The sequence below is a fragment of the Zingiber officinale genome, chromosome 6B, assembly GCF_018446385.1.
Source record: "Zingiber officinale cultivar Zhangliang chromosome 6B, Zo_v1.1, whole genome shotgun sequence".
Classification (NCBI taxonomy): Eukaryota; Viridiplantae; Streptophyta; class Magnoliopsida; order Zingiberales; family Zingiberaceae; genus Zingiber; species Zingiber officinale.
Window position 1 is genome coordinate 102,022,990 of NC_055996.1, and position 24,933 is coordinate 102,047,922.

General features: G+C 38.3%; 4 protein-coding genes across 6 annotated transcripts; 2 read left to right on the forward strand and 2 right to left on the reverse strand.

Annotated features, from left to right (window-relative positions):
* Window positions 1-100: 100 nt before the first annotated feature.
* Window positions 101-8,494, reverse strand: LOC121988543. Its single transcript, XM_042542011.1, has 5 exons — window positions 7,983-8,494; window positions 3,787-3,999; window positions 3,333-3,481; window positions 3,141-3,209; window positions 101-1,625 (listed from the first exon to the last, which is right to left on the reverse strand). The coding sequence occupies exons 1-5, from the start codon at window positions 8,169-8,171 to the stop codon at window positions 335-337; spliced, it is 1,911 nt and encodes a 636-aa protein (XP_042397945.1). The 5' UTR covers window positions 8,172-8,494; the 3' UTR covers window positions 101-334.
* A 216-nt stretch (window positions 8,495-8,710) lies between these two features.
* Window positions 8,711-12,095, forward strand: LOC121988544 (aminomethyltransferase, mitochondrial-like). Its single transcript, XM_042542012.1, has 3 exons — window positions 8,711-9,544; window positions 10,620-10,738; window positions 11,461-12,095. The coding sequence occupies exons 1-3, from the start codon at window positions 8,966-8,968 to the stop codon at window positions 12,005-12,007; spliced, it is 1,245 nt and encodes a 414-aa protein (XP_042397946.1). The 5' UTR covers window positions 8,711-8,965; the 3' UTR covers window positions 12,008-12,095.
* A 455-nt stretch (window positions 12,096-12,550) lies between these two features.
* Window positions 12,551-20,103, forward strand: LOC121988546 (protein transport protein SEC23-like). Of its 3 annotated transcripts, none has more exons than XM_042542017.1 (13): window positions 12,551-13,440; window positions 13,539-13,712; window positions 14,747-14,908; window positions 15,618-15,760; window positions 16,581-16,656; window positions 16,778-16,950; window positions 17,035-17,113; window positions 17,994-18,071; window positions 18,274-18,435; window positions 18,525-18,788; window positions 19,065-19,169; window positions 19,446-19,600; window positions 19,928-20,103. In XM_042542017.1, the coding sequence occupies exons 1-12, from the start codon at window positions 12,664-12,666 to the stop codon at window positions 19,590-19,592; spliced, it is 2,340 nt and encodes a 779-aa protein (XP_042397951.1). In that variant the 5' UTR covers window positions 12,551-12,663; the 3' UTR covers window positions 19,593-19,600; window positions 19,928-20,103. The 3 variants fall into 3 exon arrangements, with proteins under 3 accessions (XP_042397951.1, XP_042397952.1, XP_042397950.1); XM_042542018.1 differs by lacking the exon at window positions 19,928-20,103 and adding an exon at window positions 19,724-19,926; XM_042542016.1 differs by lacking the exon at window positions 19,928-20,103 and having other exon boundaries at window positions 19,446-19,926.
* Window positions 20,104-21,494: 1,391 nt separating this feature from the next.
* LOC121988547 lies at window positions 21,495-24,600 on the reverse strand. The gene is made up of 3 exons (XM_042542019.1): window positions 24,111-24,600; window positions 23,506-23,640; window positions 21,495-23,412 (listed from the first exon to the last, which is right to left on the reverse strand). Exons 1-3 carry the CDS (start codon window positions 24,540-24,542, stop codon window positions 21,766-21,768), a joined length of 2,214 nt encoding a protein of 737 aa, XP_042397953.1. The 5' UTR covers window positions 24,543-24,600; the 3' UTR covers window positions 21,495-21,765.
* Between the last annotated feature and the right edge of the window lie 333 nt (window positions 24,601-24,933).

A 24,933-nucleotide genomic window follows, 5' to 3' on the forward strand; every position in this document is an offset into this window, starting at 1 on the left:
TTCCGGACGTCAGATAAACTTTCCCTGAAACAAACAACTAACTCTGGGATAGTTTTGGTAACGGCACAAACGTCTGTCCCGTGCCTCTCTTTCGCTGCGTCCTTTCGAGCCATGTAATTTCTTGTCTAACGCACTTTTCAAAGAGAAAAGGATTTACAATCCTTTCAGTAATAGTGAGAATTAGATCATCTTTCCTCTATACAAGTTGAAAAAAATAAAATGAAAGAACAAAAGCAATCACAGTAGACAAATTTCATTTACAATTTATCTGATTTCCAACTTACAAAGTGATTTTCTACATATCTTCAAAGCCTAACAGCCTTTGGCTTGCAATTCAATCAATTGTTACATCAGAGTCTTCAAAGCCTAACAAGAGCGCTCGACGGACTGATGAACTGGGTTGCATCGGTGAACCATTAGCTAATTTTGCATCAGATATGGATCTATCATCCTCTGGCATATCAATCCAGCTTCTCCCTCTGCTATCAAAGTTTGAGGATTCTTCTTCATCTACCCTGCCATTCCAGTTTCTCTTTCGACTCTTTTGGACCAGCTGAGTCCTGAGACAAATTTCGGATTCAACTATGCATTTGTTAGTAGCTTCCACATGCATGCTTAGTTTCTGATTTGCAAGTTCTTCTTCCTCCTCAACCATGTCAGCCCAAAGTTTCCTCTCAGTCTTCCTGATCAGTTGAGTCTTGAGATTAACTTCAGATGTAGTGGAATTTGAAGCTGCGGTATCTATGCTGATGTTGAAACTTCTTAACTCCTCTATCAAGTCGTACCACGCCCGTACACCAGTCAGAAAAGAATCGTGTTTCTTTGTACCTGCTCTACTTAAAGCTGGGGAATGACCATCCTTCGAAATTCTTGTGGGAGTCTCAAAGATGTTAGTTAGCCTCTCATCATTAATAAAGGCATTAGGTTCTGTGTTCCAATTCTGATTTCTGCTACTTGGCAAGCTCCCATCACTTTTTTGTTGTGATTTTACCGTCGCAGTCGACCATATTCTGTTCAAGCTCTTGGGTTTCAAGACATGATCTTTTTCTCTAGATTTCAGGTAAACATGCTCTTGTATCGCTGCTCTTTGTCTAGTTAAATTTGAAGAATCTGGTGTTTGACCTGATCCCCTGATCAAGACTGAATCGTTTTCTAAAGCTGATTCTGTGTCAATTTCATGGTAACTCTGTCTTTCTTTACCTAAGACAGACCTTTGGCTTTTGTTCTTACTGGCCAAATCTAAATAACAGCTAGAGCTAATACCATCAAACTCATTCTGATCAAGATTGCTAGTAAATGCAAACTTCTCCGGCACATGATCTGTCATTTTAGGTTTTTTCTCCCACCAATATTGAATATTGAAGAGTTGGTCATTCCCACCTTGTAAAATATCCTCTTTTAGAAAATCTTCCTCGTTGCCAAAAGGATCACCTTGAGGTTCAAGTTCCATGAGCACTTTAACAGCCCTTTTCAAAGATTTAAGGGAGAGCTCATCAAAAGCTTCTACTAGTGCACTTCTAACAGATTGTAGGATTGACTTAGCCTCCACAAGTCTTCCGTTCTTCATCAAGCAGATGGCTAAATTACACTGCTTGTTGTTATCCTCCTCGATTGCCAATGCTTTCCTGCAACCATACACAAAAGGAAAATTTTAGTGGCTTAATCTTCAGTTTCTCATGCAACTTTCCCCTTTCCACCTGCAAACTGAATAGTCAAGAACCTTTTAAGTGATAAATCTGTGTGTCAAGACAGGACAGTAGCTTTGAGTAGCTCAGGCATTATATTTCAGAAATAATTAAGCCAAATATCCTTCTTTGACTCAGCAATCATAAACTGTGAGTTGCTTGTTAAACTTTTTAAAGAGTAACCTGACGCACAAAAATTATACAAAATATATAACCATCATCTAGACTTTGGAGCAAGCTACAAAAGTAGTTAAGGAGAAAGATAGCAACGAATATCACACTTAACTTTTTCTACAGTGATATTTTCAATTGTATTATATGGCACTTATGTTAGGAGTTCCAGGAATTGAGCTAATTGCTTTGTACAAGAACTATCTACTATACATCTTGTTAGTGTTAGATTATATATGCTGGAAACTGGTAGTTTACTGCAAGTTAAATGAATGGCAAAAAGATAAACTTTTAGGGGTGCGTTTGATTGGAGGTTATCCTTGATAACCTTGGTTATCCATCCAAGGTTATCAACAAAAACTCTGTTGGTTTAAGTAATCGATGATTCTTGACGAATGCTCTATGTTCAATACGTAAGCAAAAGGGGCATGCAACCCGGAATTTCAGAAAATTGAGGTTTTTCTTGATTCCGGGGTTAACGATTTTTTTTTAACCAAAAATACCCTTCAATAAAAAAAAACATTAAAAAAATAGAAAAATATAAAAAAATAATAAAAAAAGTAAAAATTTTAAAAAATAAAAAAAACATACAAATAAAAAAAAAATAAAAAAAATGGAAAAACGTAAAAAAAAATATAGAAAAAACGTAAAAATTTTTAAAAATATATAAAAAATTTAAAAATTAAAGATTAAAATTAAAAAATTTTAAAACGTAAAAAATAATAAAAAAATAATTAAAAAAAACTTAAAAAAAACTTAAAAAAAAGGGAAAATGTAGAGTTAAAATAATAATAATAATAATAATAATAATTAGTTTTGTAACTAAGGGTAATACAGTAAAATACTAAGATAGGTTATTCACAACATTTGGTTATATAACTAGGTTATACATGACCCCATTACCTATTGCAACAACACCACATGCAAGTACCAACTGTGCCAGTAACACCACATGCGTGTTATCAGAATAAAACCCAAAACTCATCACTAGAGCTTCTTTACTTGAGCCCACCGCTAGCATAAAAAATGGTTTCATCCTTATCTTTGCACTTTATTGCAAAAATGGAACAACCTTTGAATTGTTTAAACAAGAAGCTAGGTGAGTGATTAAACATAAATCAATTTCCTGTTTACTCAATCATTAATCAGTAAGCCAATAGCATAGATGCACAAATTATTTACTTTTTATTTTGTTAAAATAAAACATTCACTTGATCACCACTAAAGTAAATTATTAAGGTAAATGTTAGGAAATGGTAGCAAAAGTGATTCACAGAACCTCACCTGTAAAGTTGTTCGGCTTCTCCATAATTCTCAGATTGCATGTGAAGCCAGGCAAGGTTTCCTAGAAGCCTGCGAAAACATGTTCTTGATCAAATGAAATTTGATATTCAGAGTTCAGTGTGTCCAAACTAGAGATAATAACATTTGCCAATACATTTATTATAGAGATAAAATGACCAGAAACCTAGCTACCTGCATTTTTCATGGTCAAGGGAGACATAAAACCTTTTGCCTTTGTATCTTGTTAACTTTGTTTTCCTCCCACCAAAGGCTAGCCCCTCATCAAGCATCTTTAACTTGAAGTTTAGCATCTCAATTTGGTCATTTATTCTCCCACATTTCTAGTAATGCACATGAAGAACAGGAGATTACCACCAGATTACACAAATTATTCTTTGTATGAAATTTACTACAGAAATTGATACCAATATAAATTCTATAATGTGAGATATAGTTGAGAATATTATTGATCCTCCAATAAAATGGGAAATAGTTTGTTGATCCACTGGTAGTATAGATCATGAGCAGATAATCTGTGATACTAATTACCAAGATGAAAACTAGCATTCATAACGATTAGCGTTTATTTTCTTATAGTACAGTAGGCATTAATTTACCTTGTGGTTCTCTAAAAAGTTGAACTTACCTTGTAGAGTTCAAGAAGGACATTGTCGATGGATTCTTGTGATAGGGGAGAGCATAGGTGGCGAAAAGATTTAATAGCCTCTATGGCTTCTTCAGCTCGATTCATCTGTTTCATTGAAAAGGCCATGTCCTTCAGTGCACTGTCAACTCGGTCACCACTGTTTATAGCAGCCCAAAATAATGGAATTGACTTTTGTGGATCTTTGTCAATAATCTGCCATTCATCCAGAAAAATTGTGAGTCCAAGTTAACCACTAATTATGAAGGAAGGTATTAACTGATGAGGATGTAAGAATGAACAATATATATCTTCAAGAGCCAGAACAGTAGCAAGAACTATAGATTTACGAAAAAGAATATTTAGTTTCATTGCCTTCTCAATTTGAAGTTGCCATACTGAAGTGTTGCCAAAAGTGGGTTAGTAATGACTGATTTCCTCAATTTGGTCCATGCTCATGAAAGAATTAAGTGCACAAAAGGCCCATTTCATGCAATACTTCAATCCACAAAGTTGTGAATGATGCCTGAATAAATTAACGGAGCTAGTCAAATAATTTCCTATTTTTATAGCATAAGCACTAGCTAATCAAGCTAGAATTCAAACTAGCTAATTACCAACTTAACTTAGGTAATTTAATTAGGTCAAATGAGCATCGAAATTTTAATTTTTATCGTAGAATTCAAACTTCAGAAGTAAAACAAGCTTTAAATGAGATGCACAATGGAAAAGCCGTTGGACCAGATGATATTCCGATAGAGGTATGGAAGTGCTTAGGGAAACAAAGTATTGAATGACTTACAAAATTATTTAGCATGATATTGAAAACGAAAAAAATGCCTGATCAATGGAGGATAAGTACTCTAGTTCCCTTATATAAGAATAAGGGAGACGTACAAAATTGTGCAAACTATAGGGGCATTAAACTAATGAGTCATACTATGAAACTTTGGGAAAAAGTAATAGAAAAAAGATTAAGGAAGGAGACCATAGTGACAGAAAATCAATTTGGGTTCATGCCTGGAAGGTCGACAATAGAAGCTATACATCTTCTTAGATAATTAATTGAAAAATATCGAGAGCAAAAACAAGATCTACACATGGTATTCATTGACTTAGAAAAGGCATATGATAGAGTCCCAAGAGAAATTATATGGAGAATTTTAGAAAAGAGAGGTGTTAGCGTAACATATATTGAACTAATGTAACGACTAGAGTAAAGACTTCAGGCGGAGTAACTGAAGCATTTCCAATAAAGATATGGTTACATCAAGGATCGACTCTAAGTCCCTATCTTTTTACATTAATTATGGACGAACTCACCGCACACATTCAAGACACAGTACCGTGGTGCATGTTGTTTGCAGATAATATTATTTTGGTAGATGAGACACGTGAAGGAGTAAATGCTAAGCTAGAATCTTAGAGGAAAACACTAGAAGGAAAGGTTTTAAGCTTAGTAGATTAAAGACTGAATATATGGAATTTAAGTTTAGCAATATTAGAAGTAATGAAACAATTGTTAAGATAGGAGAGGACGAGTTGCCTGGAACCGAGAAATTTAAATATTTAGGATCATTTTTACAAAATGATGGAGGGATTGAGAGAGATGTCTTACATAGAATACAAGCAGGATGGGTGAAATGGAGGGGAGCGTCGAGTGTTTTATGTGACCGTAAAGTACTTCTTAAACTTAAAGGTAAGTTCTATAAAACAGCAGTTAGACCTGCTATGTTATATGGAGCTGAATGTTGGGCTATGACTCGAGCACATGAGCAGAAGATGAGAGTTGCAGAGATGAGGATGTTAAGGTGGATGTGTGGACATACGAGGATGGACAAAATAAGAAATGAGAGCATTAGAGAGAAAGTAGGAGTTGCATCTATTGAGGAAAAACTCAGAGAGACACGTTTAAGATGGTACGGACATGTACTTAGACGACCAATAAATGCTCCAGTTAGGCGATGTGAAACTATGATAAACATGCATATAAAACGAGGAAGAGGAAGACCAAAAAAGACTTGGTTAGCAACAATAAAACAAGATAAAATTTATTTAAATATAGATGATGATATAATAGGAGATAGAGCTCAATGGCGTAAAAGGATTCATACAGCCGACCCCACTTAGTGGGAAAAGGCTTGGTTGTTGTTGTTGTGTAAGCACTAGCTAATCAAACTTGTGTTTTAATATTTGGTAAGGTTCAAAGTTAAGTTGTGATCTAATAAGTCTAACTGAGTGTGGAGGAAAGTCTTAAGTGATTTTAGGCAAAGTGAAAGCCCTAGTTGAGGCTAAGCAAAGAAGTCCTAGTGGACACTAGGAAAGTGAGAAGTCCTAGTTGTGACTACAAGTCCTAGTTCGTGGGACTGGGCAAAGTCTCGGCAGGTCGAGGATGTCGGGCGAAATCCTAGGGTCGAGGACACTAGGTGAAAGTCCTAAGGTCACGGACACCAGGCAAGAAATCCGAGGGTCAAGGATACTAGGTGAAAGTCCTGAATTATCTGATGTTGAGCAAAAGTCCAAACGTCTGAAGGACCGGTTTGACAAAAGGTAAACTCTCCTGAAAGCCCATTTTAATCCTTACATTGAGGATTATAATAGGGGTACTAGTAATTGTGTGGTTGGAAAGAGAAATATCTGCAGCACTAGAATAACGTATTGGGCCTTAATATGTTGGCCCCTTGGGAATTCTTCAAGCTTTGGCAGATGGAACTAAACTACTTTTAAAAGAAGATCTTCTCCCGTCTAGAGGAGATCTTCATTTGTTTAGTATTGGACCGTCTATAGTAGTCATATCGATTCTAAGTGGAGTTGGTAGTGTCATCTTAGATGAGACCAACAAAGCTTTTCTACAATAGGTCCCATATGCTAGTAGCATAATAGCTCACATGGCTTCGAAATGTATTCCGGTGTATGTTAATATATGAAAATTGTCAAAAATTGGAATATTAAGCTATTGTAGTTGTGAATCTCTATGTTTTTACCAGGAAATGCAAATTGTTATCAGGTTTAAGATCATTCAACTATCAAACTTGCATGCCTTTGCTTTTGTCACCGAACAATGATGGTTGCTTAGTTGAACGAGTAATGGCTATGCAACACATGCTGGTATGCTTATCGGTGTCGCTCCTTTTATGATATCAAGTTCAAAATAATATAAACAAATCACACAGAACATTCACATACCATCCATGCAAATACTGACAAAATACCACTCAACAAGAAATATTCTGGTCTAGAAAACCTATAAGAATATCAAGGGGGTCATAACAGCAGCTATGGATACAAAAAGTTTAGATAATTAGAAAATCTCTTTAGATTATCAAATAACAATTAGAGATCTTTTCTCTATTCCAAAAATAGTTGTGAGGAAGAAATATGATTACTGTCATCATAACACTTAGCACACAAGCTACATAAGGAGAACCAAGCTTACGAGTTAAAATTGTACAATGGTATAAATTCTAATTTCAAACGTAATTTGCTAAAGCAACCAAATAACACAATTCCTATAATAGATTGCATTGAAAAATTGTTTGATAGTCAGTCAGAGATATAGAAATTATATAAAGAGAACTAGAAAATGATTGCCCTGTGAAAGTTCTTGTTGTCTTAAAAGTGGGCAAAAATGAATTTGTAATTCCCATAGGAAAAAGATAAACAAAATTAACTATCTGATTACTACAACAGAAACAATACCAACTCACACAATGACGTCAAAGGTTAAATCACTCCCATACCATGAGTAAACTATGACCAATGATATAAACCTTTGTAGAGTTCACTAGGCGACAAGATTCATGTAACCTGGCCAAATATTTGGGACAAATACTCCTGGATGATGGTAATGATGTATACGAGTAAATTAAGAGAAGTGGAACCTGACTTTGTGCCTTCTTAAGTATTCACCCATCTAAGATCATAAATTATCTTTCTTAGCCAACAGTTTGCTATGTAGGACAAAATTGGGGTATCACACATAATGAAAAGGAAATTATGTAGATTGAATCTTACAGATAGATTATTCTTAAGAAACATAACGAAATCAAACAGTTTATCACTCAGATGGGCAACGGAATTCCATAAGAGCGAATAAAAACGATTCAGTAACCACGAGGAGCAAGTTATCAACTTATAATAATGTTTTTAGAAAGGATAGATTTCTTGTTGCAATGCTAGAAAATTTCAATTCTGCTTGCCTGGGCGTGTTTGGCTAGCACATAAGGGGAGCCCTGCGGCTGCAGATTTGGCATCCCATGGCCGGAAGGTGTACAATAGCTCAAATTGCTCGCGACCACCGTCGCCTTATGGGGAGTACACGGAACCGTCCACGGAGGCTCCAATTTCTCCGTCGCTCTCGCCGAAAACTTCTTTGCCGTGCTCCACATCGCCACCGTGCCCCAAATTTTCTTGGCGGAAACAAAGAGAACCCTCTTTCAAGAAATCATCTTTTGCCTCAGAAACTCTTAAGACATTCTCAGACTCAGCCAACAGGCTGAACCCTCGGAGACTCCTTTGATTTTGTTGCCGGAAAACCAGTTTCTTGGAGCTAAACCTCGAAGGAGATGGAGGGGCCAATCAGAGGGCCCTTGCCCGCTGTCACCTGTGGAAAAGGACTCCCAGTCCCAGCAAAAAAACCCCTCGCTCCTGCCTCTTCGAAGCCGGAAAACCACTTGCTATCGCCGGAGTGCCGCTTCCAAATGCGAGCGGAGGTGAAATGTACGAACGAGGAGGTGATGCGAGACAGCGAGAGCCAAGTTCAAAATTATAGGGGTTTTATTTTTTAATTTTTTTTTTACTTAAAAGTCCATTTGGGTTTGGTTTTTAACTCCCATGTTAAATTATATTATTATTTTTTACCCTTTTAAAATTTTTATTATTTTAAAATTTAATTTTGCAATTTGCCATTACAAAATTTAATATCATGCACAAATGCCATCGAAAGTTACCGAGCTGAAAGAACGAAAATAGACGAAGGGTTGCCACTGGCAGCCCATCCCTTGCCTCCTCACACGCCAATGGATCAGCGGATCCTCCTCCACCCACTCCATCTCTTCTTCTATCTCTTCGTCTCCATATAAATCTCTCTCCGATCTCTTCTCCGATCACTCCGCCAACCTTTCTCTCAGTCACTCTTCTCTCTTTTCCGTTCCAATTCGATCCGGTTCAATCGGAGTCCGAGATGCGAGGAGGCGGCCTGTGGCAGCTCGGCCAATGCCTCTCCCGGCGCATCGCCCAATCGAGGCCCGGCGCCGCCCCCAAAGCCCGTCCCTTTTCGGCCGCCCCCGCCGCGGAGCCGGTGGAGCTCAAGAAGACCGCGCTCTACGACTTCCACGTCGAGAACGGGGGAAAGATGGTGCCTTTCGCCGGGTGGAGCATGCCCCTCCAGTATAAGGATTCCATCATGGACTCCACCCTCAACTGCCGCGCCTTTGGGAGCCTGTTCGACGTCTCCCACATGTGCGGCCTCAGCCTCCGCGGCCGCGACGCCATTCCCTTCCTCGAGACGCTCGTCGTGGCTGACGTCGCCGGGATGCGCCCCGGCACTGGGTCGCTCACCGTGTTCACCAACGAGCGCGGCGGCGCCGTCGATGACTCCGTGGTGACGAAGGTGCAGGACGACCACATTTACCTGGTGGTGAACGCTGGGTGCAGAGACAAGGACCTGGCGCACATCGGCGCCCATATGGAGGCCTTCAAGAAGAAGGGAGGGGTTGTTGATTGGCACGTTCACGACGAAAGGTCGCTGCTTGCCCTCCAGGTATTCCAGATCTGCTCTAGGTCGATCTTAAGGCCACAAATCTGATCTTGATTTCTTCTCTATTTCATTTCTACATAAAGATCTCTGCTGCGGTCGATCTTGATAATTAATTAAAGAGTAGACCATCATACTTACAGAATTCAGTTCATAGTTTTCAGATTCTATTGCTGGTGTTTCCATCTAGTTCATCAAAACTGATGTGTTTTTTTTAGTACTTTGCTTACTCATCATCATGAATAAGCTATAGAGAAACTGTTACTTAACATTTAGGGAACGAAACATCAATGTCGTTTCCAGCTTTGAGGTTGTTAGATATCTGAATCCCACCTTTGTGCATATTTTAATTCAATTGTAGAGATCTCAATTGGTTGTATGAATGTTGGTATTTTAAATTCTCTACATTGCATAGAGATCATATACATTCTGAGCATTCATTACAATCAAATTAATAAGATTCAAGATTTCATTCTACTTTTACTTGATGAAATAGTGCATACTGGAATGTGATAAACATCATTTTAAACACCTGCGTAGGTAGGACATCATTGTTTAATGCTTATCCTAGCAGAATATAATTCTGTTTGATATCGAATTCATTTGTCCATCAAGTTTGTGACTGAGCTACTACAATCAAATGGCCAGTGCACTATACAGTTATAGACATGGCTTTGTTTATTTTAATCCAAGAAAAATTCTGAAAATTAAATTGTTTTTATGGATATAAGATTTTGATGTTATCAGATTTCTTCTTGAGAAATTATTTTGATTAACTTTCGACATATGGTGAGGCATCAATCGCTTCAAGGACAGAAGTTGCTATGTCAGTTGGTCTTTGATGGCTATAGCTCGTCCTTAATGCCTCAATTTGCTCATATCTTAAGCATGATTCCATTTCTTTGCCTTTACTTTCATGCTTAAGAATTCATATATAACCTAACACTTGTATCGAATGCAATCTATATCCTTATAAAAACCACTCTCATCAGTCTGTGCATCAGCTATTTTACTGTTTTTTGATCAATTTCCATGCTGGCTAACTCTGAATTGGCTTTCCATTCTTCATGAACAAATCCAGGGTCCTCTTGCTGCATCAGTCCTTCAGTTGCTGACAAAAGTGGATCTAAGCAAACTTTATTTCAGTGAGTTCTGCACATTGGACATCAACGGATCCCATTGTTTCCTTACAAGAACTGGGTACATGTTTCTTTCTTTCTTTTTTTTTTTTTAGGATTTCAGGAAGTTATGTGACATGGATCAGGACAATAATTTTTTTTTTCAACACTCAAGGCCTTGATTGAATAAAATTGCAACAAAAGGACATAGCGAGAATATGCTGTCATGCTCCCTACGAATGTGTTGACTGTTGAACAAGTAGATAACTATCTATTTTTTTAAGAGAGAGAACTAAATGATCCTTAGGTCAAGGCATCAAACTATTAATTTTGAGGAATGAACATAGTTAAATCTTTTTTCCTATATCATCCCATACCTGTGAGTGAATGCAAACAACTTAGTCCTTGGCGAAGTGAAATCAAAACAGTTGCCCTCTCTGGATAATATCAATGCCGTATAAGCATTACAGTACAGTTCAAAATGCTTGATCTATTATACTATAGTCGTATTGCTTTTCAAGATAGTATGAATGGTGTCTATGAAATTGATGGTGGATACTAGTCGAAGGATTCCCTCTATGGCATCCTAAGTATCTCTCATATTTTGCTGCTTAAACCCTTATATTGTCATCGCTAATTGAGTCAGCATGTCTAATCATCTATCTCAAATCATTTTAAAATCATCTTTAAATTTGTAGCTTAAATACCCCATGCGACCATAGGCAAACTAGAAGTCATGCCACCATTTCTTGCTGCTTCTTGAATCACAACTATTCCCTTATCTCATCTTCCTGAGATTTTCAGCTATACAGGCGAAGATGGTTTCGAGATATCGGTTCCATCAGAGAATGCTGTGGATCTTGCCAAAGCAATTCTGGAGAGATCTGAAAGGAAAATAAAGTTGACAGGGTTAGGTGCCCGTGACAGTCTTCGCCTTGAAGCTGGCCTATGTCTATACGGGAACGACATGGAGCAACACACCACACCTGTTGAGGCTGGCCTCACATGGGCAATTGGCAAACGAAGAAGAAAAGAAGGTGGCTTCTTGGGCGCAGCCGTGATCCTGAAGCAACTCGAGGAAGGGCCACCGGTCCGACGCGTTGGTTTCTTCTCAACAGGCCCACCCCCACGAAGTCACAGCGAGATCTTGAGCAGCGATGGTGAAAAGATCGGAGAGGTGACGAGTGGTGGGTTCAGTCCCTGCCTGAAGAAGAACATCGCAATGGGGTATGTCAAATCTGGTCTCCACAAGCCAGGAACTGACGTCAAGATCATCATTCGGGGGAAGTCAAACGATGGTGTCATTACGAAGATGCCGTTCGTACCAACGAAATACTATAAGTCATCCTAGATCTGTTTAATTTGAGTTTGAGAGTTTCCAATCTGTTTCTATGGAGATAATGAACAACTGCAAATAAGAACACCTTCCAAGTTTTACAGGTCACTGCTTCATTTGTGTTTGTGGTTCCTTGAAGCTTTGACTTAATTTTGGGCTTCAAATCAATGCTTCAGGCTTGAAACAACTTGATAAAAAAATGATATCTTGTTCTAAAATTAAAAAAAGATCTAAATGTAAAATCAATAAAATTTTAATTTATCAAATTATTTTCTTAATGAATGATATGTTTTATCAAAATTGTGTTGAAGCTATCTTAGTTGATGCAAATGACTGATAAGAGCTGAAATTACCATGGACAGTGTTAATGGTTGAAGGTTAAAATGAAAAGAGTTTTTAAAACTATGGAAGGCATTTGAAATGGAAATAAATTTCGGGGAGTAAATTGAAGATATCCCTTGACAAGAAATGGAACCTTCATCGGGTTTGAATATTGTAACGGCCCGGCCCAATTCGACTCGATTAAACAGCCCAATTTTACCTGTCTTCTCCACGCGTTACTACTTGTTTCACTTCATTTTTATGCGGTCTTTCCATCCCAATTCCAATCTCAATCTCTTCCCCGCCGGCGATCGATCTCTGCTCTTCTCGACGCCGGCATCTATTCTCCGATGGAGGAAGACTTCGCGGGAGGCGCAACCACCGCCCCCGACCCTGACGGACCCGACGGCGTCCGCATGACCTGGAACTCCTGGCCCCGATCCAAGGTGGAGGCGAGCAAGTGCGTCGTCCCCGTGGCCGCTTCCTTCTCCCCGATCCGATCCTCCTCCTCCCTCACTGTCCTCCCCTACCTCCCTCTCCGCTGCAGGCCGCCTTGCGCCGCCGTCCTTAACCCGTTCGCCCGCGTCGATTTCGGCGCGAAGATCTGGATCTGCCCCATATGCTTCTCCCGCAACCAATTCCCTTCCCACTATGCCGGCATCAGCGAGACCAACTACCCGGCGGAGCTTTACGCCCAGTGCTCCACGATCGAGTATGCTCCCCCGCACATTGATGCCGCCGCACCGCCGCCGCCGCCTCCCGTGTTCCTCTTCGTTCTTGACATATGCCTCATAGAGGAGGAGCTTGACTTCGTCAAGTCCGCCATGCGTCGCGCCATCGGCCTTTTGCCCGACCATGCCCTTGTTGGGTTCATCACCTTCGGCACCCAGGTCCTCCTCCACGAACTAGGTTTTGCTGATTTGACGAAGGTCTATGTGTTCCGTGGTACGAAGGAGATCACGAAAGAGCAGGTCTTGGAACAGTTGGGGCTTTCGTTCGCTGGTGTTCGACATGGCTCTGTTGCTCCTGGGTATCCCAAGGGACACCAGGCTAATGCGCTGCATCCTTCGACATCCGTCAATAGATTCTTGCTTCCAGCATCCGATTGTGAATATACTCTCAATGCTGTGAGATCCACTATCTACTTGGCCAAATTAGTTTGAGCGATAGCGTTTCTAATCTTATGCTAAAAATTTTCTTCCTTCCCGTATTTGTTCCATTCCAGCTGCTAGATGAGTTGCAATTAGATCGCTGGCCTGTGGAGGCAGGTAATCGGCCGCTGCGTTGCACTGGAGTTGCCCTTTCTGTTGCAGCTGGCTTACTAGGAGCATGCATTGCTGGTACTGGTGCTCGGATCATAGCTTTAATTGGGGGACCGTGTACTGTTGGCCCTGGAATGGTAATATACCCTGCTTCCTTTGATAGCCCTTTTTGCCCTCATGATATTGTAATATTAAATTCAAGGTATTAACAAGTGATTCTTGTCAGTTCTAGAGCCCAGCGGCAGGCGGCAGCCTAGGCAGGGCCTAGCCAGTTTGGAATTAAAATATGGTTAGGCACTCAAGTTTACAATCATATTAAAAATCACTAAGCATGTAACAATAATAACAAAATATATCTTGCTTTGCATTTAATTGGGAAAAAATCATATTAAAATATTAATTAAGTATGATCAATTCACATTGCACGAAAATAGATAACTGGCATCATACAGTCAACTTAGGATGTATGCTTGAGACTAAGGGATTAATATTATTCGTTATTGGACCCATCTCTTCCACTAAATTGCTTGTTTTCCTCAATGAACCAAATTGGGCTCCCAAAAGGGCTGCCTAGTACACAAAGCGGGAGTATGCCAAAAAGATTAGGCATTCACTTAAGCTGTTTTTTAAAAAACCATGTGTAAATTAGATATGCTTCATAGTTTTTGGCATAAGTGATGGATTTATTTTGTTAAGATGGACTTTAAATAGTCAGGATATTCAAGGTGTTGATGATGATAATGATGGCAATAGTGTAGTATGCTCTTACAAGTTACAACTGGAATCCTTGGTGTTTATAGGAATCCTTATATGTTTATTGAGTTGTGATCTATCACTACTCTCGAATATGATTGTTGTGTGTCACCAAGCATCTCTGTGCTTAAACATCTCTCTGTCTCAGTTCTATTAGGTTCAGGTGCTTTTTTTAGTGTATGTTTCATATTGAAGCTGCTAGTTTAGTGTGTAAATTATGCTTTGCAGTTCTTTTTCTTGTTTTCTCCTTTACATGATGATAATTGTGTTGCTAAAATATGATTTCACCTTGCTAGATTAAAGTTTGAGCATGCAATTTTGGTCCCTTCTGATGTCATTTGTTTAAAAAAATTATGATGGGTGGTTTGGAATCCAGTCAATCCACTGTTTGTTAGAACTTATAGTATATCACTTGCAGATCGTGTCAGAAGACCAATCAGAGCCAGTCCGTTCACATAAAGACCTTGATAAAGATGCTGCTCCCCACTTCCACAAAGCTATCAAGTTTTATGATAATCTCGCAAAGCAGCTGGTTAACCAGGGCCATGTCCTGGACCTTTTTGCTTCAGCACTTGATCAGGTTTAGTTTGTTCAATCTCATAGCCATCTTTCCATTTTAGCAAACTTCTTTGGAAGTTGCATGCAGCAATTGTTGCGATCATACTGTTTTATATTTGATGAACATAGGATTCGAATGCATGGAAGCAATGTAAAGTGTGAAAATTTTAAAATTTTTATATAGCTATTTATTGTCTATGTTGGACTGGTTGCACTGGTTACTTTCTTCAAATGTTTTAATTATCACTTGTCTTGACACTTTGTTATCGTCTGTATAATGCTTTAAAACATATCTTATCTTTACAATATGCATGTTGATTGTCAACAGCCTTCAAATAAATGCTCCACATGTATATTTGAAGTTTTTAAATAAAAAATGCTACTTATATGGCTGCATATTTGTTTGTAGAGTTTGCATGGTGGCCATATATCCACATTGTACCAAGACGAAATAAGGAACCACATATAATTGTCATATTCCAGTTTTTATGATTTGTATTGTTAAGACATTACCCTAACTTGTAAGACCATAACCACTTGATTTTAGAAAACAAGATGTTTATTTATAGCTCCTCAAATTGCTATATAATTTATGGTGTTTTAACTTTGGAAGACCTGCCAAACATGATAAATAAGTTTTATTGTAGGCTTCAACTGATTTTTTTCTCATAGAATCTGTTATATGTATGACAAAAGTGAAATGATTTTCTTGCCCATGAAAATATATGCAGGTTGGGGTTGCAGAGATGAAAGTAGTAGTTGAAAGGACAGGTGGGCTAGTTGTCCTTGCTGAAAGTTTTGGGCATCCAGTTTTTAAGGATTCATTTAAGAGAATATTTGAGGATGGCGAGCAGTCTCTTGGGCTTTCCTTTAAGTAAGTAGGTTGCAATATTTTTCAATAGTTATATGTCACATCAGTATACTTATCTCTTTGTAGATAAAATTGTTGTACTTGGGTAGCTGTAGTTAAATCTGCTGTCCAGTTGCAGACATTAACTAAGGAATCAAGATAGATCTATTAGCGATCAAAAGCATTTTTAACATGAATATTCTGTCTTATTATTTGTTATAGTATGAGTTCCATGTTTTACTCTTCCTGATTATATATGAGCATTATATATGAGCCTCGGAGCTTATTCAGCCACAATCCTTGTGTTGTAGTGAAACTGTGACAAAGCATGTTAGTTAGCGATTAAGCATTTCCAGGCATACATTTTCAATTAAAAAAAAAGGCAGCTCGATGCATAAAGCTCCCGCCAATGCGAGACCCCGGGAAGGGTGTATTGTATGTAACTATACCCTACTTTACAAGAGGTTGTTTCCAAGACTCAAACCTGTGACTTCTAGGTCACGCAACAACTACTATTGCGCCATATATATTTATTGATTATTTTGCCAATTGCCAATTGATTCTCTACTTTCTAGCAAAAGGTTGCTTAGACCCCCTATTTTGTCTTGAATTTATGGTGCACTAATATTTTTTTTAATCAGCATATTCCTAGCACTCCTTTCTTTATCCATAAGACAATCATGTTCCTTTAACCTTTTAACTCAAAGTAACATTATCATGAACATTAGGATATCATAGGCCAAATAGTTTTTGTTAGGGGAAGAAATCAGTGGTGATTATATAGTTCTGTACTCTTACAATTCTTCAAGGAACACAATACTTATGGCTCTTTCTATAATCTCAGTGGTACACTAGAGATCAATTGCTCAAAGGACATCAAAATTCAGGGAATTATTGGACCGTGTACATCCTTGGAGAAGGTTATTATATTTAAATGCTGAACTTGACTTGAGTGGTTTATTTATGATGGAATGCATTTTGGAAAAAAAGTTGAAATTTTTCTGTCTAGTGAATGCAAAGCTGACTAATGGACAACTGCAGAAGGGCGCTCTCTCTGCAGACACTATCGTAGGACAAGGGAATACAACTTCATGGAAGATGTGCGGTCTCGATAGAACTACTTGTCTTACAATTTTCTTTGATGTTTCACCAAGTGAAAAATCAAATCAATCTGGAATTCCAAATCCACAGTTGTATATACAATTCCTAACCAAGTATGTTGTTTTCTTCGTTACTATTATATATGTTCCATTTTTAAAATGCAAGTTACGATAATTATCGATTTGATGGATGCTTAGCTATCAGAATCCTGATGGTCAAATGAGGTTACGTGTTACAACAGTTACCAGGAAATGGGTTGATGGCTCCAATACAGAGGTAAGTTCCCAGTTTTCCACTTTATATATGAGTTTCTAGGTTATTGTTCCTTGTCCGTATGCTCTTAACGGGGGATCACACATTCACACTTGTTTTTTCGTACAAGTAGCTACAGGTTTTGCTATGACTTTTTACTACCATCCGACTGTTACATAGGCTTTTTCATCGGTTCAATACATAATGATTGAGGCCAACTTTGGTTGGTTAATCCGATTAGTTCATCGATGGTCGGCTAGTATGATGATTCTAATGATGATTCTTCACGTATTTCGTGTGTACCTTACAGGTGGATTTAAAAAACCCCGCAAATTAACTTGGGTTATAGGTGTGGTTTTGGTTGTATTGACCGCATCTTTTGGCGTAACTGGTTATTCCTTACCTTGGGAACAAATTGGTTATTGAGCAATCAAAATTGTGGCGGGCGTACCTGAAGCTATCCTTGGAATAGGATCGCCTTTGGTAGAGTTATTACGTGGAAGTGCTAGTGTGGGCCAATCTACTTTAACTCGTTTTTATAGTTTACACACTTTTGTATTGCCTCTTCTTACTACTGTATTTATGTTAATGCATTTTCCAATGATACGTAAGCAAGGAATTTCTGGTCCTTTATAGAATCATAGATATTTGTAATTGATCATATCATACTGGCAAGAACGATAGACAATAATATTTCATCATTGCTAGAAATATGGATTATTGAAAAACTAAGACATGTTATTTGGATATTTTTCTTCAACTTAAAAATATTGAATTCCTTATTTGATATAAATAGTTGAAGTAGCTTAATTTAAATTTGATTTGCAAATCTTTAATTTCAATTTATTGGTTTCTTACTATGATTAGACTTGATTTCTTATCTGTCACATTACTCAATGTGAAGGAATTGGTGGAAGGATTTGACCAGGAAACTGCAGCTGTTGTATTAGCAAGATATATATCCTTAAAAATGGAGATGGAGGTAAAATCTTTTACGATCTGGCTTTTGGTAACATGGCTTGGCAGTTGGCATATATCCTTATTTCTTTGCACAGTTTAGTGTGTTCTCTTTCTTATTTTTTTCCTTTTGTCACACCAGTAGGGAAAATTAGTCTATTGCTAGAATTATGAAATATGCTTTGAGATGATACAGTTCTTTTGTATTCACTAATAATTTTCTTTAGGAAGAATTTGATGCAACACGATGGCTGGATAGGTCTCTCATTCGCATTTGTTCACGATTTGGTGATTACCGAAAAGATGATCCTGCTTCATTTACACTACATCCAAACTTCTCGATCCTACCACAATTCATGTTTAATTTACGACGCTCACAATTTGTCCAGGTACTTTCTCTCGTTGACATCACAAGCATTATTTCAGTGTGCCATACACCTCTTTGTTTATTATTTTTGGGTGGATTTTCTTGCTACAGGTTTTTAACAACAGCCCTGATGAGACTGCTTATTTCCGTATGTTGCTGAATCGTGAGAGTATCACCAACTCCGTAGTGATGATCCAGCCTTCACTGCTTTCTTACTCTTTCAATTCGCCCCCTACCCCTGCATTGTTAGATGTGTCATCTATAGCTCTAGATCGTATATTATTGTTTGATGCATATTTCAGTATTGTCATTTTTCACGGTGTGACCATTGCTCAGTGGCGCAATATTGGATATCAGAATCAGCCAGAACATCAGGTATAATGGTGTTCCTTGTGATGACTACTTAGCTTCTTACAAACATGATTTTTTTCCCCCATCTTTAGAGATGGATATCCATAATGGTACCATTGAAAATTATTGCTTTAATTGTTAATACTTTCTAATTTCATAACTATTTTCGATGTTTATGATGTTTCCATATTCAACTTACATATATGCCTCAGTAGGAAATTAATGGGATTTTGATATTTTCTGCTACGGTACTACAAAAGGTGTATGAAATTTGATCCTTGCATTTCTAAACACTTGCAGGCATTTGCTCAGCTATTACAAGATCCTCAAGTTGATGCTCAAGCAATCATCCGAGAACGCTTTCCAGTTCCCAGATTAGTTGTCTGTGACCAGCACGGTTCCCAGGTACTTTTACACTGCACTTTCTACGTGTTATATGTCAAACCCATCATTGCTGAAATCGCTGCACAATGTCTTTGTGCAAAAATATACCAAAAATTTTCTTTCTAAATTCATTCGAAAATGCTTAAGTAAAAAAAATAGCCTTAACCCTCCTAGGACTTGTATAAACTGAGAATTCCCTATATAATGATCACATCAGAACTGTATGGGCGATCAGTTGTATCCATTTTTTCTCAGTTATGGTGCTGATCGTCAAATGCGTGTTTGTCTCCTCTGCAGGCAAGATTTCTGTTGGCAAAGTTGAACCCATCAGCAACGTATAACTCCGCCCATGAGGTTGTTCCTGGCAGTGATATCATATTTACCGATGATGTCAGTCTTCAAGTTTTCTGTGAGCATCTCCAGAAATTGGCTGTTCAGTCGTGAGGAGATAGGTATGCTTCTCCTTGTTCTATCTTACTTGGGTTTGAGTTAGATCATGGCATGCGCCACTTCAACTTCTTCGCATTTGTTCTTAGTTAAATTCCTTGACCATTCACAAGGATGAAATCATCCAGGGTTTTGTTGCTCGATTGTTAAGTTGAGGTGGCGTGTTGGCCTTGTCATGTAGCGAAACAGAATTGGAATAGTCATGTAGAGTAGCAGTTAATCCATAATTTGCATGCTTCCATTTATCAAGTATAGGATATTCCGTTATGTTCTTTTTGACTTATAAAACATTTGTAGTGCGAATCTTGATAATAAATGCACTCCTTTGACAGCATATCAAAGCCATTGACTGATTTCACGGGTGTTTAATGTATTCCAAAACTATTACCACCATCAAGGGTGTTTATCCTAATTTTTCAGAATCCCTTATATGAAATTTCTCTCTATTGAGTTGTATTGTGAGAAAAGAATGAAGAGCATTTGAGAATATATCTTGGTACTTGTTTGCTCTCTGTGATCACATCATAATGTAGTAGAGGATTCACAAGAGAACATTTTCTTATGGCAAAATCTAAAAGATCCATTTTAGAGAAAAATAATTCATAGAAGAACAGTTCTGCGTAAGTGAGATTTTGTAAAGATATAATATTCCATCCCATCAGTATGATCATATTAGTAATCATGTATATCTCCTGTTTTATTAGTATATTCGTAATGGAAAAAAAATTGATAAAAAAATTTATCAATCACAAGAGTCATTATTCTTTATTTAATTACACTAGAAAAGTGATTAAAATGCATCCAGAAAGATCAACTAAATTAACCATTAGGAGTAGTCCTTTTCCTATTGTTACTGATATATTTGTAAAGATAATCATAATAAAAAAAATTTGATGAACCAGTAATAAAGATCAGCAGATTAAGAGTGAGGTAGATTAAAAATTAGATAGGACATTTTTATTTTTTTGATAAAAAATGGTGGATATACATTATCTAGTGTTATAATTATCTAATTTAGTTTCTTAATAATTAAATTAGTTAATTATTTTAAAGTTTAATAAATATATAATCCTAATTCAAATTCTCTTTTAATTTTAAAATTTAGTCAGCTCCATTCTTCCCCAATGAGATTGTCTCTTACTATCATCTTTCTTCCAGACCTTTCCTGGGCACGTATAAAGTCTATCAACGACAGTTTGATCTGCCCAGATTAAAGCTCGGAACATAATATAAATTAAAGCTCGGAAACATAATATATATAAAAAAATAATTATAAACTAAGACTCGAATTAATTAAAATATATATAGAATACTATTATATTAAAACATTTTTTATTATTTGAGTATGATCAAAACTATTTTAATTTGATTATTATATCAATAATGACATTAATATTTTAGTGTATCCTAATAAAAAAAATCTCGGAAAATCCTTTATCATTATTCTTTTGACAGCGTCGAATGCAAAATGCATTGCAATGGGAATCATCATCCAGAGGAAACAGGCAATAATAGACAATGATTTGGATCTGGAAGACAAGGCATGCATTATGTGCACTTGGAATCAAGAAGTTTGCCTGCAGAATGAGCTGGGTGACAGTGATGCAGCAACAAATTTGTTCATCAAATTATTACTTCTGTTTTTCATTTCCTGAATCAGAGATTAAATATAAAATGATCACTCAAAGGGTGGTAGTAGTAGTAGTAGTAAACTTGAACTTATAAGTTATCACAAGGAAACTATATTTGAAGAAACAAGACATCATATCTACAAACTTAAATATCTCGATATGAACTTCAAGCAACAAGTGTCATAAGTATTCAAGGCTGATGCTTTTGGGAAAGGAGAAAATTTTCACTAGTAATTTTCTACTGGATCTGCAGATTAAGAGTTCTTAATACAAGTAGCAACAGCAGTGTATTATTGCATTGACAGAAAATTTAGTTGTCTAATAGCATTTACAGTAGACTAGAGTACAAAGTTCAAAAATAGATTGATACTAAAGTTGCTTATCAGAAGGTTCAAATGTAGTAGCCTCTGAGAACAATGTATCGAATGCTTTATTGATGGAAGTGTAACGCCAGAAACATCTTCAACAAAGGAACATTCATTTCTTGCAGTCTAAGAATGTGCTCACCTTGTTGCGCTACAGATATTTTCATTGATGAGCTAAATTTTCTGTTTAAGGACATGACGCAACTGAACCTTTTGACTCTCCATTCTAGCCTCCATAAGCTTTGCCTTTAAACTTTGCTTCTGATTACCCAGTGGCCACTCAATGCACCCTTTCATTCCTCGAGCAATATAAGGATTCAACGAGTCAGGTGAGCTCCACTGTCCTATGCTCCCTGGGCTGAATCCAGTTTCGCCTAATCCTAAATCAGAAGATAGGGTTCCATTTGATAGCCATCCGTTAGCATGCTCGACAGAATGCTTCTTTAACTCTTCGTCATTATTTGAAGTGAGTGTGCCATTGGAAAGCCTCCCATCTGACAATGACATTCTCCCAGGTTTTACCTCAACCGATGTTTTCTTGAGATCTTCTACGTTATCATGTGTTGCCGATCTCCATAGCCTATACAGTGAAGACACCTTTTTCCTTAAATTTGCGTTTGTAGAACAAACTTCTATGGTTTCAGTGTTTAGTTTGTTGTCCCCACTTTCCTTCCGGTTGGCTTCATTTGGTGAAGCATGAGTTTCCTTGCAGTAACCATTAACATATTGTTCACTACCATCGAGAGTATTGCTGGAGCCTTGTTCCTCAGCGTGACTAACTGCTTCCCAGTCACTGTCTTCTTCCGCATCGTCATTGCTATCTATGAACTCATGTACATGGTGTTTTATGGGATGCTCAAGAAAGACATCTGTCTCGGGACTGCTAGTGTTAATCTTTGAGGTATGACTTCTGGGGCTGTGACCACAGCAAGGTTGAATGTCTCTCTCGTTAGTTTCTTGTCTTGACTGGAGTTCTTCAAAGACAGAATAGATGTCTTCAGAATCAGGTGGTGGCTGGTAAGTGAATTCCTTTATGGCCTCAACATTAACAGAGTTTATTTTGTCTTTGAGTAACTCAGCCTCTCTCGATACTGCCACATCCATATCTTCAGCTTTCTTTGCAGCTAAAAATGCATCTACCTCTGCTTTTAGCTCCCTCATCTGTGAATACTTTTCCCCGAGAGTTAATTTTGCATCCATTAACTTCATCTGAACCCGTTCTTCACGCCATACTTCTGCCATCTGCAGCATCCTCTTCTCCTCTTCAACTTCTTCTCTCATCTTCATTACTTCAACCTTGAGAGCCTCAATTTCTGCTTTGTCTTCCCCAATCTCTTTCGCAAGCTCATCACAGACCTCCTCAACGAGCACACGAGCTTTGCATTCATTCTCATAATCCTGCAAGAGCTTCTTTGCAGTCATTTTGGCCTCAGCAAGCTCATTGACAAGCTTGGAATGAACAATCTCTATCCTCTGCCGCTTCTTCCTCTCTCTATCAAGGTCAGCCTTAATTGCCTCAATTACAGCACGTACCTTCTCGTGTTCTCTGCTCCGCCATGTTGCCTTCTCCTCTGCAAGTCTTTTCAAGAACTGGTCCAGCTTTTTCTTTGCAGTTCTCCGTTCTGTCTCGAGCTCACTAATGTGAGCATGAGCCTTTTCAAGCTCAGCCCTGAGTGAAGAGACAACAGAGACAGTGTTCAGCTCCTGGTCTTCAAGAAGCTTCAAGTGACTGTAGAATCTGTAAACCTCTTCTGATGTCATTGAGCTCCCAGGATCCCATTTAGTTGCCTTCTCCATTGCAGAAGTAGGAAAACCAGCAAACTGCACAACAAAAATATGCCAACTCAAATTACATAAGCTAACTGAGAAGAAAAGTGTAGATATTAACCAAATCTATGGAACTCAAAAATATACCTTGTGGAGTTCACCATATTGAGGACTTAAGACGGAGACAGGACTTTCAAATTCATGCTTCTTGCTCTTCTTAGTATGGAGGTCAGTGCTAAGGGGATTGTAAAGCAGCTGAACTTTTTGATGACAAGAGATAGGCTGAAAAGTGGAGCTATAATTAATCGCTTTCATTGTTCAAGGAACAAACATATACCATCACACAGGAAGAGACAAAAAATACACCATCCCATCCTCGTAATTAATGGTTCACTAACCACCAACACGAGCACTAGATGGTAGTTCAAGCTTCCAAGATCATGTTCCACTCAACTAACCTAAAGCTAAAAGATCGTAGATTTGAACTGATTTTGACTAAACCTATCCATTTGATGTATTGTTAGAGGATAAACCAGACATGCCCATTTAAAGCCTCCCCCATTTTGTAAGATATTTTGAAGAAAATGTTCCAGTTTGTGTGATTTGGAACAAGGTAAGCAAGTACACCATTTTTCTCCGAAGCATCATGTCAAAATGTAAACTTACTTCAAGAATCATACGGATCTTGACAAGAGAGAACAGGACCCTAGAAACAATATGTTAAGGTTGTGAGGATCCAGCCAGTGTCATACCTCACGGCCAGGGGGAGCTCGGGGACCTTCTCTGCCACCGCATCCGGCAGAGGCATCAGCGTCTAGAGGCCGTAGACTCCAGATCCCAGCGGCTAGCTTCCTCGCAGAGATCCGAGGAAGCAGGGGAGGCGGCGCCACCTCTCCGACCGTGACATCCTCAACCTTCCGCCCGGCCTGAGAAGCGGCCTTCTCGTTGAACTTCCATCGAAGCAGGGGGGTGCTGGGGCCACTCCTCCTTCCCCCGGAGGTGGATCCGCCCTTCCTGGGCCGAGACACTGCGGCGGCGGCGCCTGGGAATGCGGGGCCGCGGATCCGGCGGCGGGGGTGGGGCTTTCGTGGAGGACGGAGATCGGAGTCGGGAGGAGGCGCCACGGACTTAGACGGAAGGATCTCGTGGAGGCGGTTCGCGGCGGCGGCGGCCGAGGTCGGCATTGGCTACAACGTTCACCGCGAGAGCATCCAAAGAAAAAGAGTGGGGCGGAGGGAGGCGACAATGGATCAGTGATCCCCTATAAAACAGGAAACACCAACACATGATTGTTGCTATTTTAATTACCTATTTACCCATGCGAACATATTTTAAGTATAAAATTACAATTTTAGGCTGCATACTAAAAACCCACCCTTAGTTTCATTTTTTACCCAAACACACCCTATTTTATCTTTTTAAAGCTATATTTATATTTACATTTACATTCATTTTTTGCCAAATAATTTATTTAGTAGGCAAGATTCGTGAATGTCTCGAAAATTCAAAAAATGCAAAATAATAATAAAAAATGGCAATATACCAAAACTTTCCCCTACTTTTCTTTTTCTTTTT

What these genes read in the sequence shown, in the direction of transcription:
- LOC121988543 (XM_042542011.1), bottom strand. Translation starts at nt 8,171, where the DNA reads ATGTGGAGCACGGCAAAGAAGTTTTCGGCGAGAGCGACGGAGAAATTG. An exon ending in TGCTAGCCAAACACGCCCAG is followed by an intron (nt 4,000 to 7,982) that starts GCAAGCAGAATT and finishes GATGAATGGCAG; the next exon opens with ATTATTGACAAAGATCCACA. An exon ending in GAAGCCGAACAACTTTACAG is followed by an intron (nt 1,626 to 3,140) that starts GTGAGGTTCTGT and finishes GTATGGTTGCAG; the next exon opens with GAAAGCATTGGCAATCGAGG.
- LOC121988544 (XM_042542012.1), top strand. Translation starts at nt 8,966, where the DNA reads ATGCGAGGAGGCGGCCTGTGGCAGCTCGGCCAATGCCTCTCCCGGCGC. An exon ending in GGTCGCTGCTTGCCCTCCAG is followed by an intron (nt 9,545 to 10,619) that starts GTATTCCAGATC and finishes GAACAAATCCAG; the next exon opens with GGTCCTCTTGCTGCATCAGT. An exon ending in TGTTTCCTTACAAGAACTGG is followed by an intron (nt 10,739 to 11,460) that starts GTACATGTTTCT and finishes TGAGATTTTCAG; the next exon opens with CTATACAGGCGAAGATGGTT.
- LOC121988546 (XM_042542017.1), top strand. Translation starts at nt 12,664, where the DNA reads ATGGAGGAAGACTTCGCGGGAGGCGCAACCACCGCCCCCGACCCTGAC. An exon ending in TCTCTTGGGCTTTCCTTTAA is followed by an intron (nt 15,761 to 16,580) that starts GTAAGTAGGTTG and finishes CTATAATCTCAG; the next exon opens with TGGTACACTAGAGATCAATT. An exon ending in TTGATGGCTCCAATACAGAG is followed by an intron (nt 17,114 to 17,993) that starts GTAAGTTCCCAG and finishes CTCAATGTGAAG; the next exon opens with GAATTGGTGGAAGGATTTGA.
- LOC121988547 (XM_042542019.1), bottom strand. Translation starts at nt 24,542, where the DNA reads ATGCCGACCTCGGCCGCCGCCGCCGCGAACCGCCTCCACGAGATCCTT. An exon ending in GAGCTCCCCCTGGCCGTGAG is followed by an intron (nt 23,641 to 24,110) that starts GTATGACACTGG and finishes TCCACTTTTCAG; the next exon opens with CCTATCTCTTGTCATCAAAA. An exon ending in AATATGGTGAACTCCACAAG is followed by an intron (nt 23,413 to 23,505) that starts GTATATTTTTGA and finishes TTTGTTGTGCAG; the next exon opens with TTTGCTGGTTTTCCTACTTC.